This window comes from Physella acuta, unplaced genomic scaffold, assembly GCF_028476545.2.
Source record: "Physella acuta isolate Inbredline_101_S28 unplaced genomic scaffold, ASM2847654v3 ptg001034l, whole genome shotgun sequence".
NCBI classification, from domain to species: domain Eukaryota; kingdom Metazoa; phylum Mollusca; class Gastropoda; family Physidae; genus Physella; species Physella acuta.
This window is the reverse complement of record NW_026732551.1, coordinates 110,066-127,160: the sequence shown is the minus strand read 5'-3', so window position 1 is coordinate 127,160 and position 17,095 is coordinate 110,066. Positions and strand designations below refer to the sequence as shown.

The 17,095-nt window shown below is 34.2% G+C and overlaps 2 protein-coding genes across 3 annotated transcripts; one reads left to right on the top strand and one right to left on the bottom strand.

Annotated features, from left to right (window-relative positions):
- Positions 1–1,261: 1,261 nt before the first annotated feature.
- LOC131954835 (putative SERF-like protein) lies at positions 1,262–7,866 on the bottom strand. Its single transcript, XM_059318635.1, has 3 exons — positions 7,753–7,866; positions 2,646–2,769; positions 1,262–2,105 (listed from the first exon to the last, which is right to left on the bottom strand). The coding sequence occupies exons 1-3, from the start codon at positions 7,757–7,759 to the stop codon at positions 2,012–2,014; spliced, it is 225 nt and encodes a 74-aa protein (XP_059174618.1). The 5' UTR covers positions 7,760–7,866; the 3' UTR covers positions 1,262–2,011.
- LOC131954834 (activated RNA polymerase II transcriptional coactivator p15) lies at positions 6,749–16,741 on the top strand. Of its 2 annotated transcripts, XM_059318633.1 has the most exons (6): positions 6,749–6,758; positions 10,241–10,291; positions 14,387–14,503; positions 14,904–15,035; positions 15,176–15,281; positions 15,938–16,741. In XM_059318633.1, the coding sequence occupies exons 3-6, from the start codon at positions 14,441–14,443 to the stop codon at positions 16,015–16,017; spliced, it is 381 nt and encodes a 126-aa protein (XP_059174616.1). In that variant the 5' UTR covers positions 6,749–6,758; positions 10,241–10,291; positions 14,387–14,440; the 3' UTR covers positions 16,018–16,741. The 2 variants fall into 2 exon arrangements, with proteins under 2 accessions (XP_059174616.1, XP_059174617.1); XM_059318634.1 differs by lacking the exons at positions 6,749–6,758; positions 10,241–10,291 and adding an exon at positions 10,307–10,393.
- Positions 16,742–17,095: the final 354 nt, after the last annotated feature.

Here is a 17,095-nt window from a genome sequence, read left to right as displayed (position 1 = left end):
GTCACGGAAAACATGATGTATCTGCGATGACTTGTCAACTGGTGTTGATTGATACAGCTGACATTTTCCCCAGCTCGACTTCTTCTGTGCCAACACAGCAGCGCCTGAGTACACACCAAGTATTGATAATGCAGTTACCCAATAACAACCACGTAGGTTACAAGGAACGCCTTAATAAAAATTAAGTGGACGCAAGCAATGATTAGCCACAGTTTACACGTAGCCTTTGTCGCGCTTGGTTCATTGGCGCTATTTTTACTCTGCTAGCACAATCAAGCACTTTCCCATCAAGCAAATCGACCCTGAGAGCTATTTATAAACTATTCAGATGAAATATGAAACTGCGGTCTGGAACCACAATCTTATTTCAAGCAGCTGTCACTCGTTTTCTCACAAAAACTTATCTTTTTTTTAATCACACCAGTCAACCGTGGGAAGGGGGGGGGGGGGGGAGGGGTATGCGCATACATCGTGATATAAAACCCTCCCGAATTTAAATGGGAAAGTCTGTTTTACCCTGTTTACTAACTTTTCACAGTTATATACAAAACTACCGTGTCTGTCCCCTCGCGTTGCCGCGGGGTTAGAAGAAAGTCTAACGAAATACAATTTAATAGGAGGGTTTCATCAATGCGTTACCAATCCTAAATAAGACATTTTAATTTTATTTACGCGGAAGTATTCTCATCTACTCCCCAAAGTTTCATGGTACTCGGATGATCGGTATCGAACCACATCCGATTTTTATTTTTTATAAATACCGTATTTGGAGAAAACTCGCAACCTCCCGGGGCGCAGCCCTTCCGAAATTAAATTTATTTTTTAACAGAAACCTCCCCTTATATATATATATATATATTAGACACAGTGACATCGTCGGAGATGTTAAGGTCTCCAAACTGACAATAGTTTTAGTACAATAGATGGCCATGTTTGATGAGTTGGGTGTCACTATACAATCCCATTGAAATGTAGTCTACTACTACTAAATCTAGAAGCCTAATAGATTTTGTATGTGGCCATGAGGATTTAAAGGGTGATGAAACTAGTACTTAGTTTCCCAAAAATTTGAGTGGATACTTAAAACAACTTCATACTAGCACTTTCAACTTAGGGACTCATAAATCTATCTGCTATTTATAACAATAGGTACAAATATTTTTGTTTATGATTAATTCTAATTCTAGAATCCAAGTAGTCCTATCAGCATGGCATGCTGACCAAGAATCACATTTCTTAAAACTCATTAAAAAAAAAAGAAAACTTTTTTAAAATGTGTTTATTTTTTTAAGAATGCATGCTCAAGATTTAACTCAGTTCAGAATGCTGTCCGATACAAAAATGGCAAAAATTGACAGCATTTCCTAATAATATACAGGCGACGTGATTGCAAATAATTTACAGAGAATATCACTTTTCACAGAGGAAAAACCTATTGCATTCAGTTCAATTAAATCATGATTGAAATGAATATTTATTATTTAGATACTATACAGAATATAAATTTTTATCTGAGAAAAATCAGTTGAAAAACAATGTATGCTTCAAATGCTGGACTTGTATTGATGAGCAACAAGTATAAAATACATGTTCCAGAACTTGCACAATCTAAGTTTATTCAATCACGTCTAAAGTTTCTCTGATAAACAGGAAGCTAACGCTAGCATTATCCAATAAAGCATGCTGCTAAACTGACAACTGCCCTTTAGATCAAATACACAATTACGTCTTTATGATGATGATGTAGTTTTCCAAGAGGAACATATATAGTCATGAAAATACACATATGTACAGAAAATGGCATATAGTTAAGAAAACAATTATTACAGGACAAATGTTTAGACATGCTGAAATAAAATTGGGAGATAAGTCCCTGATTCAAAAAAAAAAAAAAAAAGTCAAACTGATCAGATATGAAAATGTTAACATATAAAAACTGATACAAAACAAACATATCTTAAACGTATCTGATCAGTTCTAATTGATTCCATCATCTTTTTAATATATCTTGTTATTTGGCTGCACCACCAGATGCGCCACCACTAGAGCCAGCACCACTGTCAGCTACTTTTTTATCTTGCTTCTGGCGCATTATTTCTGCATCACTGGAAAAAAAATTTAAAATCTAAATATTAAAAGTATTTAAAGTTTTTCATAAATATATGAAATACTGACCTAAAATTAGCAAGTTCCTTAAATACAACCATTGCAAACAAATACATTTTTGCTAATTTAAATAATGTAGAAGAAAATGTGTTAACTGAAAAGAAAAGTTAGTTTTATAGAATAATTGTGAGGACTGTCAAGATCTTGCTTCAAAGATTTAATTAGAAGACAAGGAAGGCATGGTCATACAAGTCCAGAAGTTTGACCCCTGGCAGATGTGTCCTCAACTAGGAAAAATCAACTTCTAAATCAAACATCTGCTGTCTTGTAGATTGTTCTTGAGTGGTCAAAGGCCATGGAAGTAAATCCAGAAAGAAAAACAGCTTGAAGTTGGAATCAAAAGGCTATATCGCCCATAAGATGTTGACACATGATATTTTATTGTGTTGAGAGTAATCCCATTCAATAATACAAAAACAAAGAAAAGAAGTGTAAACAACTATTATGAAATGAAAATTATATAATCCATTAAAGATTACCGTTGTCTGCGCTCTTCAAGTGACAGTCCCTTATTACCATCTTTTAAATTAGAATGCTTTTTCTTTTCCTGTTCCTTCTGCTTTTTCAAGCTTTTTTCTCTAGCTTTTTCACGCTGATTGCCTCCTTGAAAAAAGAATTAGTACACCATCAAATGATCAATAATTCAACTTTACAATTAAAATGGTAAGTTTTTTTTATAAAAAAAAAAAAGGATAGATAAAATTGAATAAATATAGCTAAATGATAGTAACAACAAAAATAGTTTTTAAATGTAATAAGCTCATTCTTAGAGTTCTCAGAAATCAAGTTGTTAAAGCAGACATGGTGATAGGCTTTGTCAAACTTTCAGTATGTTTTCTACTTTTAAGTACCCTATTTAGAGAATGTTAACCCACGAACTGTCATAACTGCCATTTATCTGTGGTGTTATGGCCCACCTATTTCGCCATTATTAAAATCACGACTAGAAATGTGAATGAATAAATATATTTTGGTTTAGGGGAAGTAACTATTAAAAAATGAATTTACCGTTTCAGGTATTGGATTACTTTCTGTTTGTACGTGAGCTTTTATTTTTGTTTTAAAAAAGGAAGAGAACATTTTCTCAGTAATTTTACTTAGAAAATGTCTGTCTAAAGCTGCAGATGGTCCCCCTTGATTAGAAAATAACCTTAAAACTTCTTAAAATGATTAGTTACAGTTACAGTGAGAAAATAAAGAGATGACTAGACTTTTATATTTGTGGTCTTCGTTTCAGTATTGAATATTTTTAATGAAAAATTAGATTTTATAATGTGAATTAATGTCTTTTTTGAGTGAGCCCAATGTGAAAGTCATGAATGAAAACACTCAAACAAAAATCGCTTTTCAACAGTGGTTTATAAAACTACTAATTTTCTAAATGCTAATGACTTCCAGCATATATAAATGTTTGGACATGTTTTAGGGTGGTTTGTAAACAGAGTAGTCAAATTTTACTGTTCCTGTAAAAGTCATTATCAACATACACAAGATAAAAACAAATTATTTGTGTATCAAGTTTAGTGTTCAATGTACTTTCAGGAAATATATAGACGTAAGGGCCACTGATTTCATTCAATACACAATTTTATCTGGCATATGAAAAACTCTTAAAACGGCTGACAACACAGAACCATTGCACTTGACAGTTCGTGGGTTAAGATACTTATAAAGCCAATATTTATGATTAAAAAAAATCACGGTAAAGCTCATGGTTGCTTAACGGTAAAGTCCTCAGTTCAAACTGCCCTGGACAGATAGGGATAGATAGCTGGGGACAGCAACCCATCTAGAGAAAACTCCAAAAACAACTTTAACAACTATTGCTTTGTTGTTTGTTCTCAGGTAGACAAAGGCTATGGAAGCAAATCCAGATAGCAAAGCTGAGTCAACTGCCTATATGGTGCATAACAAGCTGACAAGCAATACTTATTGTATTATTGTGTAGAAGGAAATCCGGTCCAACATCACAATTTAGAACAAAGAGGAAGAAAAAGCTATTAATCCCGAAGTGAAACTAAATCTAAATCACATTTATTTGCCCCTTAGTGGAGTTCAAGATCAGTTCACACCTGATTGGTTGATCTAAGCTAATTAATCTTGTTATGTAATATGTCCCCATTGGGACATATATAACTAATAAACTACATATATAACTAATAAACTATATATACAAATTCAGGTCCAGTAATAGATAATATACTACTTATAAGTAAATGTTATATTATGTTTGGAATTATGATATATATATATATAATTTGACCTGCTGTTAGAAAATGAAGCATTGTTTATTTGAAAATGCTTAATATTTCATTTGCTAGAACATTTGGAGTGGTAGAGCCAACAGTGCGGCAGCTGAAGATTATGACTCTGGAGCTCCAAGTTTGAACCCGGGGTTAGCACAACTGGAAATCAGTGCCTTTGGACAATTTTATTTTCATATTGAAAATGTCACTATGGTTTTGATTTTTAGAAATTTTTAAATAAAATTTACAAACATCGTCACTCTCATGATTGCTTGCTTATGTTTTCCCACCACGGTCGGCAGGGTCCTATGAGTTCAGCAGGTCTATAGAATGAACACAAGTTCTATTTGAGATTGTCAGTGTCATCACTTCTCTTCGACCCCCTCCCCCCCCATTCAAGCAAATTGAAAAACAGACCTTCTTATATATAGGCTTATGCCTTATTGGCTTAGATCTACTACCTAGCATCCTAGATATTGGTAAAAATAATTTACTAAACAACAGTTTGATCTAGCTAGATCTAGGCCTATCATGATATCATCTGACCTAGTAGATCTAGATTCTATTCTATTATTTTTTTTTAACCTACACCTACCTTAGGCGTTGAAATAAAACACTTAACCTATGTATGTAAACATTGAGAAGCTAAGACGAAAATAATCGGGCAGTCCTGATATCCATTTTTACTTTTTTAGTAGTCGATCTCCTTACCAAAACCGGAAGTCAGAACCTGACCCTGAAACGTCATGCTCTTTTAGTTTTCGCATTTTAAGTGTTTTTGGGGGGTCCTATATACAAAAAACGAAAAAACTGCTAATCTAGCAATATCTCATCACTATTTTAATGCGAAATGCTAAGGAAATGGATACTATGGCTTAAATGCCAGAAACATTTGCGAGATATGTAGTAATAATTAATACAAGCATTTCTTATAGAGCACTCTCATTAGGAACTGAACTGCAACGAAAAACGACCGACCTCCGGGCATCAGCGCTCGACAGCTCCTAGATAAATATATATTTGAGATATTTACCATGATTAATTACAATGATGCTGCTTCCCTCGTTCCTAAATTCAATTCCCCATAGAAATACCATGCCGCTGCTATTTTTAGCAACGTTACGCCATTGTTACGCTAGTTGTCAGATAGAAACAACTAATTTTTGTTTTTTGCGGAATGCACTGTTAAGTCTAGTATTTTAATTATAATTCAGTTTTAGCATGTGCAGAAATTGTGGGCATTATTATTGTATTAAAGTATTAGTAATTTTATAAGTATATTGATTTTTTTTCTTCACTGCAAGCCAAGTAGGCCGACTGCACTGTTAGTTTCATTGAACATAATTCGTGACCGGTCATTAACCTTGTTAATATTAATACTTCGTGGCCTACCCGACTGTATCATTTATATGAAATTATATGTAGTTTTTAATTAGGCCTTAGTATTGTATTTTAAACAATGCTCATTCCGAGCCTTTTTGTGCTAGATCTAATTAGGCCTACTGGCTTTTTTTTTTTTATTTTTAGACTTGGTCAACCTCGTTAATGCTGTTGTGTTAGTTAAAAATATAGGTATTGTGTGTAAAATTTACGCAGTTACTCAGTTACTACGTAGAATGATATCAATAAATGAAGTAGTAATTATTTCCTTTTAGTTTTAGCAATCTTTTGATACAAAATGTCTAATATTTTATTTTCCAATATATCGTGGTGTGTAGCAGAGTAAACAGAACGGTGCGGTAGGTGACCTAGAATCTCCGAGTTCGAATCCGACGTAAATCAGTTGTGCTTTATTTTATTGTTTCACATGGGAAATGCCACGAGCGGTTTTATTTTCTTTCTTTTTCAAAAAAAAATTTTTTGAACGAAATAATATTTTATAAAATAATTATTCAAAATTTTCCAAACATCGTCGCTCGCATCGCTCGCGAGATCGACTGCTTACATTTTCTTGTCTGCGGGAGAAAAATGTTGATACGGTCGAGGGTTCACCGTGAGTTCAGCAGGCCTACCATATATACGTCACAGCATTAACTATTGCTGGTAGAGATCGTCGGTGGGCAATCCCACCCCTCCCCTCATAAACCAAGCAAATTGTAAATCAACTTAGGGTCATTTTAAGTTCACGCAAGCTTACAGGACTGTAGATTTACTACGCATAGCTGGTAAAAAAAAAAACAAAAAAAAAAAAACTTCGCCTAACCTAATGCTACTACAGAAGAGAATATTAATTATAGAGTATTTAATTTTAAACTTAAAAAAAAAGTTTATTTATCATGTTACCTAATAATACTGTATTGTCGTTACAGTTAGAAGGACTAGATCTAGATTTCTGTCAGATCTATTTTTAGTTTTGGATATTAATTTTATTGTCATCTTCATGGGTATTGATTGTTCAATTCATCATGGAATGCCTAATGTCTTAAATTGTACATTGTACATAGAATTTATAATAAATATGTCTGATATTTCCTTAATAAACATAATGAATATAAAGTTTTATTTCTAACAAAATGTTTTGGTTTTTTTTGGTAACTAAAATACCCAATGTTGTCGTAATTGCTATGACATCATGCTACGAATGGAAAACACAAACCAACGTAACTTTTTGATATCTTTTGATGGCGAAAAAGAGTTTCGCATTTTAAGATGTTAATAGGTCATTTTGTTTTTGTTTGTTTTCTCGGCCCCTAATTAAGCTAGACCCTTAAATTTGATCTCAAATTAACCAGTAAGTGATATGGTTTGTAATGATATATGATAAGTGACAGAAAATTTTAATTAAAAAATTGTAATAAGACAACCTATTTTTTAGATCATGTTCGACCTAGAGAAAAGATTTAGCAGACCGCTGAGCCATCAGTTCAAACGTTTGAACTTTCCATATTTATTTCTAACTGTTGAAATTTACTGCTAACGTCAACAATAGCCAACCAACACTATCATGACCCCATGAGAATTGATAAGAACAAAATAACATCCCACCCCCACCTGAGCCTAACTAAATCATATGGCCAAATAGGAACAATAATAAATTAATAATTATTTAATAATAGACTCTACTAACTGGTCCCCTACTAACAGTAACACGCTTATTTTCAGGAAAAAAAGGTAACGCCTCTCTACTACAGTCATTTTCTAAAGGTAAACACTGGCCTATAGGCCTACATTTATTTTTACACACAAACAAGACGGGGGAAAATATTTTGTGATGTGTTGTGTGACAGGCAAGTAGAATAGTCTAAGTTATATTCTTTAATAGATTATGAAGCATCACGATTTTATTAAGGGCATTCATATTTAAGCTTTTGAATCTTGATGATTTATTAAAAATACTTACTAGTCATTGTGGCTTGATGAAATAAAAATGGGTAATAAAAAAACAAGTCCCTCACGACGGAGGATATATCTCTCAGCTCAGTGATCTAGATTTGGCCTGATGACCAGGTTTACGACAGTTTAGTAGCTTACATACTGATTCATAGTGATTACATAAAAATATAATATTTTTGTTGATAAATGTGATTTTATAGCAATTTTCGGAGAGAATGACATTTTCAGCTTTCTAACACAAGAATGCATTATAGAAATGCGAATACTTTTTAAAAATGTATAGATCTATATATTTTTCAGGATTTAAAAAAGTGAACGGCAAAGTGGCTTACAATATAGGCAGATTTTTTAAAAAACAAATCGAATCTGAGAGTGTCTCGATTATTATCCACTCTCTTTATTGAATCAGTGGAAAGATAATTTGTAGCAAAATCTTCTCAAAATAAACTTTTTTTGAATTTTGGCTTTAAACCTGCACATTTTCAAGAAAAAAATATTTTTGACATGCAGTATCACGATAAACTAAACGCTTTTAGTCATAGATTGTTAAGTCAGATTTAAAGTTGTTTGAAGTATCGTTACCAGCGATTCTATATTTCTTTTGATACCACGTATAATATTACTAACTAGCGTGCCCGACCCCGCTCGTTGCCGCGGTGTTAGAAGAAAGTCTGTCGAAATATTTTAAAAGGGTTTCGTCAATTCGCTATCAATCCTATATTCTAAGACGTGTGTCCTTGTTTTCGACGCTTTATTTTTTGGATCATCTTTGTCGGGGCACAAGTTTACCTAGCACGCGACAGGGCGTGGTGTGTGAAAGTCTTGAATGTACGTTATTTACTCTCCGTAATAGTGAGGTGGAACACACCTCGGCGACAGCCCAGGTGTCAGGGATGTAGAGGGAGGACGCGCTGGAGGACGCGCCTGATTCGATTTAGTGAGTGACTATAGCAATCCATTGTATCCATAGCCTATCGCACACTTTAAAACAGAGGTAGGTGCCATAGTGCTCATGGGTGAGCCCAGGGCGTCAAATTGCCCCTGCCGTGGCGCCGGCGGATGTGTCTGATTCGATATGGTAAAAGGTTATTGTTGCCTATCGTGTCTTTAATAAGTCTCGAGTTCAAACCCACTGGCAGATAAATCTCGATCCCCTTCAACACTAATAATTAAGAACGAAGAAGAAGAAGAAGAAGTGTCTTTAATGTATAGCCTTTTTAAAAAAAAAACGATGGTAGACGCCATAGCGCTCACAGAGGAGCCCGAGGCGCTTCGAGTCACGCAATCCCCGTCACCGGTAAAACTGCAACAGGTGCAGCCGCCGGCGATCATGTGATTGCGTGTCCTGAAGCGCCCTGGCTTCAATGTAAGCAATATGGCGCATACGTTCGTTTTTTTTAAAGTCTATATACTAAAGAATCAGGCGCGTCCTCCGCTACCCGCAGGGTGCTAGAAATCTATATGGCTCCCCGGGCTTTCCCTTGAGCGCAATGGCGCATACGTTCGTTTTAAAAAGTACGATAGACTATGGATACAACGAGGCATTATAGTCGTGCACTAAACTGAATCAGATTTGTCCGCCGAAGCTCCGGTAGGGTGTAATTTGCACCGGGCTATCCTCGTACTTTCTTCTAACACCGTGGCAACGAGCGGGGACGGACACGCTAGTTTATATATATATATATATATATATATATATATATATGTACGATGTCTGTGATTCGACAACGGTGTATTCATGACGTCACCAATTCGATTTTTTTGGTACTTGCCGCCGCTGGTGAAGCTATTTGAAAGAGTGACACAAATACAAAATGATTTAGATCTAGATTTGATTTTCAAGGCAAACTTAAAATTTTCAAGTAGTTTCATAAATGAAAAATGACAATAGTCCTATATTTTTCAGTTCGACTGAGCTTCGTTTTCTACCTCGTCATGTCCAAACCCCACTCTCTTGTGATGACGTATTGGACGTCTGTTTAGGCGGAGGCGCTGACTTTTTTATGACGATCAGGAGGAGGGGGTACATTGACCAGAATAGCATGTCGTCAATCATGGACGAACTATAAGCACACAAATATAAAAGTTAATTTGAATGCCATTAGATCTAGCCAGTGTTTCTTCCCCCCGAGGGGGGGGGGGGGAAACTTGAAATTTTCAGGGGGGAGGGGGCGGACACTTGTAAAAGTATATATTATTATATTTTCTATATAAATTCGATTTCTTTCGGGGGGGGGGGGGGGCGGTAGACTTCATTCGGGGGGGGGGAGCAATTACTAAAGTAGAGGTAAAAAACAATATATTATACTTAATACTTAATATATAGCCTAGATCTAGTCTAGATCTAGAATCCAGGCCACCTTGTATGCACTGACATTAGCAAGATATATAAAAAGTCTTTAACGCAAAATTAAGAATAATAATAATTATATTAGTTTATTTTTATTAAAAAGGCGAATTAATTTTTATTCATAATTTATATCTCGGAGAAACAGATCTAAGCCTACGCTGTAAAGTACTAACCTGACTATTCGCGGGATTTTACGGTAGGCTATGGCCCATGGGTCTCGCAGAAAAAATAAATAAAATTAGAAATAGACTAGATCCTCTAGATCTAGATCATAAAAACCCTCTATAATTAGATAGTGGTAATAGGGTTGTCGGTATCGGCCGAGATCGCGGTAAAAACATGACCCGAAATCGCCCATTACTTTCTGATACCGGGCGCACGAGATTTGGTTTTGCATACTAATAAGTTTTTAATTTATGGTAATTAATTAAGTTTAAAAGGTCATTTCCTAATGTTAAATGAAAAGTAGAATGGTTTTCCCATTGTTTTGATGGCTTAGCGATCTGATTGCACGCTGTCTCTGCTTTGGTCTTCCCCCTGTATGAAGGCTAGTTTCAAATACGTTGGAATCACGATTTTTTAAAAGGTTATTCTAGATGAGTGAAGATTACTGAGCAGACATATCTTATATATGTGGAAATGATATTTGTTTTTGGATATTTTGACTCTGACATTAGATATACTCGTTTAGAGGTGGTCACTGTATGTAGGTCGCGTTGCCACCATTGTTATATTTTTTCATCCCGATCTTCCGGCCTTTAAGTTTGATCAACTAACAACAGCATTCTTATGGAATGTGCAAACAAATCTCCTAATTTTTTATCTCAAAATATATTTACATACCCATCTTTAATTTTTTCAGCTCTAGTTCTAGTTTTGCAGAATGTTTTTCCTAAAATCCAATTTTGTCAGACTAGACTGACAAGAGTCAGACCTAGATCTAGGTTACCTGTCTGTTGCTATACAAACATTGTGCTAACTGTAATTTTAAGTATTCAAGTTCTACTTACCCTTAGATATAGTTATATGCTGAAAATCAGAATCCATACACACACAATTCACACATAAAAACATTGATCTGATAACTTCATTTCACTTATTACAAAATGGCTTATATGGGCTCTACTTCACCTGCCCAAAATAACAAGGCAGTTACATACACATTACAGTGTTCAAGTCATTTAGATTTCTGACTATGTAGTTCTTTCATTCACTGTATTTATATAAAATATTGCTTTAGAAACATTTTCATATTTGCGCAGCAGTTTTATAACAAATTGGCTTAAAGATGGACTCTACTTCACCTGCCCAAAATAATGAGGCAATTATAATATTATATGCACATAACAGTGTTCAAGTCATTTACTTTAGATTTCAAACTTTGTAGTTCTTTCATTTGCTGTATTTATATAAAATATGGCTTTAGAAACATTTTCATATTTGCGCAGCACACAGTTTTTTGGGGTTATGGGAGGAAGCCAACACAAAAATATAAGTTCTGTATTATTTTTATTCATTTTAACAGCATTTACAAGTTCTATATATCATTCTAGCTAAACTCTGCAAATATGAACACAATACAACTGCAATTAAAATAACTATGCTCAATTTATTCAGGTATACCATGACTTGTCACAATTGGCCAATGCAAAAGTAAGGGGATTCCACCCCTCACAAAAAAATTCGCAAAAAAAAAACTATTTGAGCTAGACAGAAAATCTTTTTTGTTTTGTTTTCATTTTGTTGAGCTCTACAAGAATATGTAATTTTTATTTTTATATGATGATTAGTGCTTTTTTACCAAAATCCCTAGTGGTAATAATGAGCTTTTAAACACACTGAAAATAAGAAAATTAAAAAAAAATAGGCCTAGGCCTATTGCTTTCTTTTTAATAAATTTTATAGGCCCTATAAAATAGGGCCTATTTTAATTTTTTTTAATGAAATAAATATTAAATTTATCGAAGTGTCTACTCGGAATAAGATTTTTCGGCAAAAGATAGTTCTGCGCATGCGCAGTGACCTATGGCTAGGGTTAGGGCTAGAATGAGGGTTAGGATTAGGGTTAGGGATAGGATTAGTTTAGGGCTAGGATTAGGGCTAGGGGGTAATCTATCGTTTTGGGTACGTAAAATCGCCCGCGATTTGTAATGGGAAAAACAGGTGACTCCTTAAATTTTAATAATTATTTCACATTTTGAGGAGGATTTATGTTTTAAAAAATTCAAAAATGTTTCCTTGATTCATTTATGTACCTGTTTTTAAACAATTGAATTAAAACTATTCCGTAATAAATGAAGACTAGCGATGTTTCCAACAGATGCAACCATGCTCATTTACTATAGCAGCCATCTTGTCTAAGTTTTATTTTTATAAGCTTTTAGCGCCAGATTCAGGGGGAAGCCACTCTATTTTACAAATGGCTGCTGTTTCTATAGCAAATCTTGATCTCATACACTGCTGTTTAAAGTTAATTTCTGGCCTATATCGATATATTTAGCCATTGATTTAGGTTTATTATTCATTTATCAAGAATATTTGACACAAAAGTATGACAATATACTTCTATTAAAGCCTTGACAATGAGGTAACGTTTTCGTACATAAATAGCCGCGGGCGATTTTACGTACCCAAAACGATAGATTACCGGGCTAGGGTTAGGGATAGGATTATTGTTAGGGATAGGATAGGGTTAAGGATAGGATTAGGGTTGGTATTAGGGTTCTGCGGTTGTAAACACACACATGCGCAGTACCATCGAAAACATCGCCGCTAAGTCGTAGTTTCTCTCCATTGCGCATGCGTATCGCATGCGTATCTTATTCCGACTAGAATCGGCCTAAATTTATTAGGCCTAAATACTAAAAAAGGCCCCCCCCCCTAATATTAATAAATATAGAATAATTTAATATGCATAGTGTCAGCTAGCTAAGCTTCAATTGTCAATTATCATCACATCAAGTAGATCTAGATCTATGATAAAGGCAGGGTGTTGGTACTAAAAAGTAATAATTGGTAAATTGCGAGACGTGAAATGGCGAGGGGTATTTATTACAAAATGGTAACAAAAGAAGGGTACGAGAACCGCTGGTCACGTGACAATTTCATGGCTTAAACTTCTTTCTGCGAAGCTGTCTGATACATCGCCTTTGAACATCACCTTGCTCGAGGCGCTGCCGCCACAAACATTGTTTGTATCTTGTGTTGTTGGAAAGAAATTTTGTATTAGGGCTATTATCGCTGCCTATTATTTATTTTTCATTGTTTAAATATCTTTTTGAATTAACTTCTACGCCACGCTTTCTACAACTATACAAAGTTTTAAAGGTGGAAGGTATCAGGCATACATTAACGATTTGGCTGAATATTTCTCCCACTGACAAGATTAATGAACTCACACTGTTGACCCCAAGCAAGTTTTTTATGCACTGACTGTGACCCCTCAAACTGCAGTATTTTTCTTGATCAGACAAGAAAGCGTAAGAAGGCAAAAAGCTGGCGACAATGCTTAGAATTTATTTTAAATATTGATCTAAATATAGTCTAAATAATCTCTTTATGAGAACTCACAATGACCTGTCGAACCGAGAACAGACGATCATAGGAGTGGCGATGTTAAGATTTTTTAATATTAAAAATTTTTTGTCACTAGATCAAGAATTTTTTTTTAAAAAAGAACATACACCACTGATATACCTACTTATTTTATTTATAACTTTTTTTCTCGCACATCTGGTGAAAAACAAATTTCCATCGCTCCTAGTACTTTATTATTGGAGATGATGTTTGACTAGTGGATGCATTTTATTCTTAGATTATGTAATTTGCTTTAAGCAGGCTTTAGGTATACACGGGCCTGAGTTAGATTAGTTTTTTTTACGGTTAGTTACCGTCAAGAAGACTGATTTATACACATCAATTTCACGAAAGTTCCTGGATGTGCTACAACAATCACGATTTCGTGGCCAAGGTGCATCAGGCTAGGGTCAGGAATGGAGAGGGATGCCCATTATACACCAAAAGAAAATTGGTTGGTGTCCTACACAGGAGGTCAGTTGTTCTACTTGATTCAACTGACAAGCTGCAACGGGCAGCAATAGAAGCCCCAGGATTTGTATGCCCCGGCTTCCTGGTATGGCATCTATATACATTTAAAAGAGCACTCTACACTATGGACACAGTGGGCTACTACATTCAATGAACCACTGCACCCCACGGGTTGTGTAACTACAGACTCTTCAGAAAACTTAATAAGCCATCCATATACAAATAATGTTAATTTATTTTTCAGATTTGCCTAGTTTCATTACCAGTATCTTGAAGAAAACGCTAGCAAGAAGTTGAGATGCCTAAATCTAAAGAATATCTCAGCTCTTCAGAGTCAGACTCAGGAAGTGGTGATTCTGAGGTATTTAAAGGTTTTACCATACAGTGTACCCTTGAATAACATGGTGTTTTATATAACTGCCAGCTGGAAGGGTTTTTTGTCTGTATTGCTGTTCTAGACAGTTGAAAATCACAATTATGCTTTGAGTTGTGACCAATGATATGTTGGAGAATACTAGCAAAATATACTGCCACTATACTGCCAATGTTATAATTACTGTTCATCTTCCTGCAACTCGTCCATACTTAGATGGTTTTTCATTATCACTTAACATCTCAGCGAAAATATGTTTAAATAAATATTTTATAGTCCACATTAGACTTTTTTTTACATTGTTCTTAGCTTTTTCAGAGCTTTTTTTTTAAATATCCATCTATCCTATCCTTATGTCTCTAGTATTATCAGAATTATTTTTTTCCAGCCTAAGCCAAAGAAAAAGAAGCCAGAGAAAAAAGAAGCAACCAAAGAAACCAAAGGAAAGAGCGCAGCTAAAAGCAGTGAAGAGAAAAAAGATGGTCCAACTAAAGGATCAGGTGGAGAATTTATGTTTCAGGTTTGTTTGTATATATATATTAATTATACAGTTTATCTGAGCAGCATGCAGTGCTGGAAGAGTACTGTACTCAATAAGAACATAAAATGCCTTAGTTCTTGGTTAAGTCTGAACAAATAATTCTCATCATTATGTTACAGCTAGCTAAGATGAGGTATGCCACAGTGAGTGAGTTCAGAGGCAAAGCAATGGTAGGAATCAGAGAATATTATGAAAAAGATGGAGAACTACGGCCCGGAAAAAAAGGTAAGTAATATCTGAATGTAGGTTTGGTAAGAAAAAAGGGTGCAACTGATGTTTTAACACCATTTAGAGATGTACTATGCCAAAAAAACATAGTTGTTACATCTCTGTTTGTAGTGATGTAAACCAATGGGGGAAAAAATGGAAATGTCAGGTTTAAAATACTAATGTTGAAGATTATAATGTACCTACATGACTATGCAAACATAGTTGTCTTCTATTTTACAAGTGCTGTTATTTAAAAATATGTCAACATAGGTATTTTGAGCTATTATTTCTATATTAAACAAAGGCTACATAGTTAGAGGTTTGACAAAGGTGAAAATAGGTTATTAGGAGATTAATTGGGCATAATAATAATAAAATTATTAGACTACAGTTTGGTTTCCATAATTTATTATGGGCCTATTGTTTTAAAAAAAAACGTGCGTTTCAATGTTTCAATTTTTTAAAAAATGTCCTTGAATTGTATAATTTTAGCTCCCCTTCCTTCTCCCCCACACATTGAATTAATTACGTCTCTGCTCCTTAGAAATAATATTAACAATTTATTTTCATGTTCTTACTTGTGGATGTTTTTTTAAAAAACGCTTATTTTTGTTTTTCTGAATTATGTTCATTTTTTAAATAGGGTATATAATATATTTTTAATTCAACAGGTATTAGCCTCAGTATAGATCAATGGCAAGCCCTGAAAGATAAAATATCAGAGATTGATGACTGTTTGAAACAGCTCTAAATATTTAAATGTTTCATGTCAACTATTGTGTTTGAGGTTTTTCTCAAATTTGCATTTGTGTGAATATGAAAAAGTGTGTTAATGTACTACTGATAACTCTTATTATTAACTCTTGTAAGATATTCGAAAAAGTTAGTGAGAATTTCATTCCCTGAAAATCATCTCTTACCATTAAACTATATAAATGTATATTTTCACATCAAATATTTATCATTTGATTGTGTATAGGTTAGTCTCCTAATGGAAACTTTTAAAATTCTAATTGGACATAATTTGGTCTCATTTTACGCTAGATATCTTTTGCAAATTTGTAATTGCTGTTGTTTTTGGTATTGTCTTTTTTAATTCATCACTGTTTCACCAATTCATATTTCAACTCTTGTAAGTTTTCTCCACTAAAAACATCACCCTAGTCATAAACCACTCATAGACTGTTCATATATGAATGTATTGAGCTTCCAGACACTGTTTTTATTTATTCCTGATTGCCTTTAGCAAAGCCAAGCAAAATTAATTACCTAAATAACTTTTTCCCTTCATCACCATGTGTACAAGCTTTAGAAGATAACAAGTTAGTATCTTGCATTTCTTTTCATTGACTTAGACTCCTAAAATAAGTTCATCATTTACAAATTCTGATTTACATATTAAAATGTTGTTTATTAGTGATATTGTTGTGCTCTGATATATTTGTTTGATGTAATTAAACACTGAATATCTTGCAGTTTTGTTTTAAAATTTTTGAATGTTGTGGTTGATAAAATATTTCTTCACCACTCAGTTATAAAAAGAAACAAAAACGCTGTCATATATTTATGTTACGTAGACATTGTGTAGGAATGATGGAAGCAGGTGTCATTACTGAAATTAAATAGCAATTATAAACAAAGGGATATTTTAAAGTCATGATTAGACAGGTACATAGTATAGTCCAAATAAAGACAGCAGTTTTAACCAAACCAGATCTGGACCTACAAATCCATATGGCACCAATTCACCTTGCCTTCCATGCATCAAGTTAGGCATGTAAACACTTCATCAAATCAGCTCTACAAAAATGGAGCTTTCTGACCCTGAA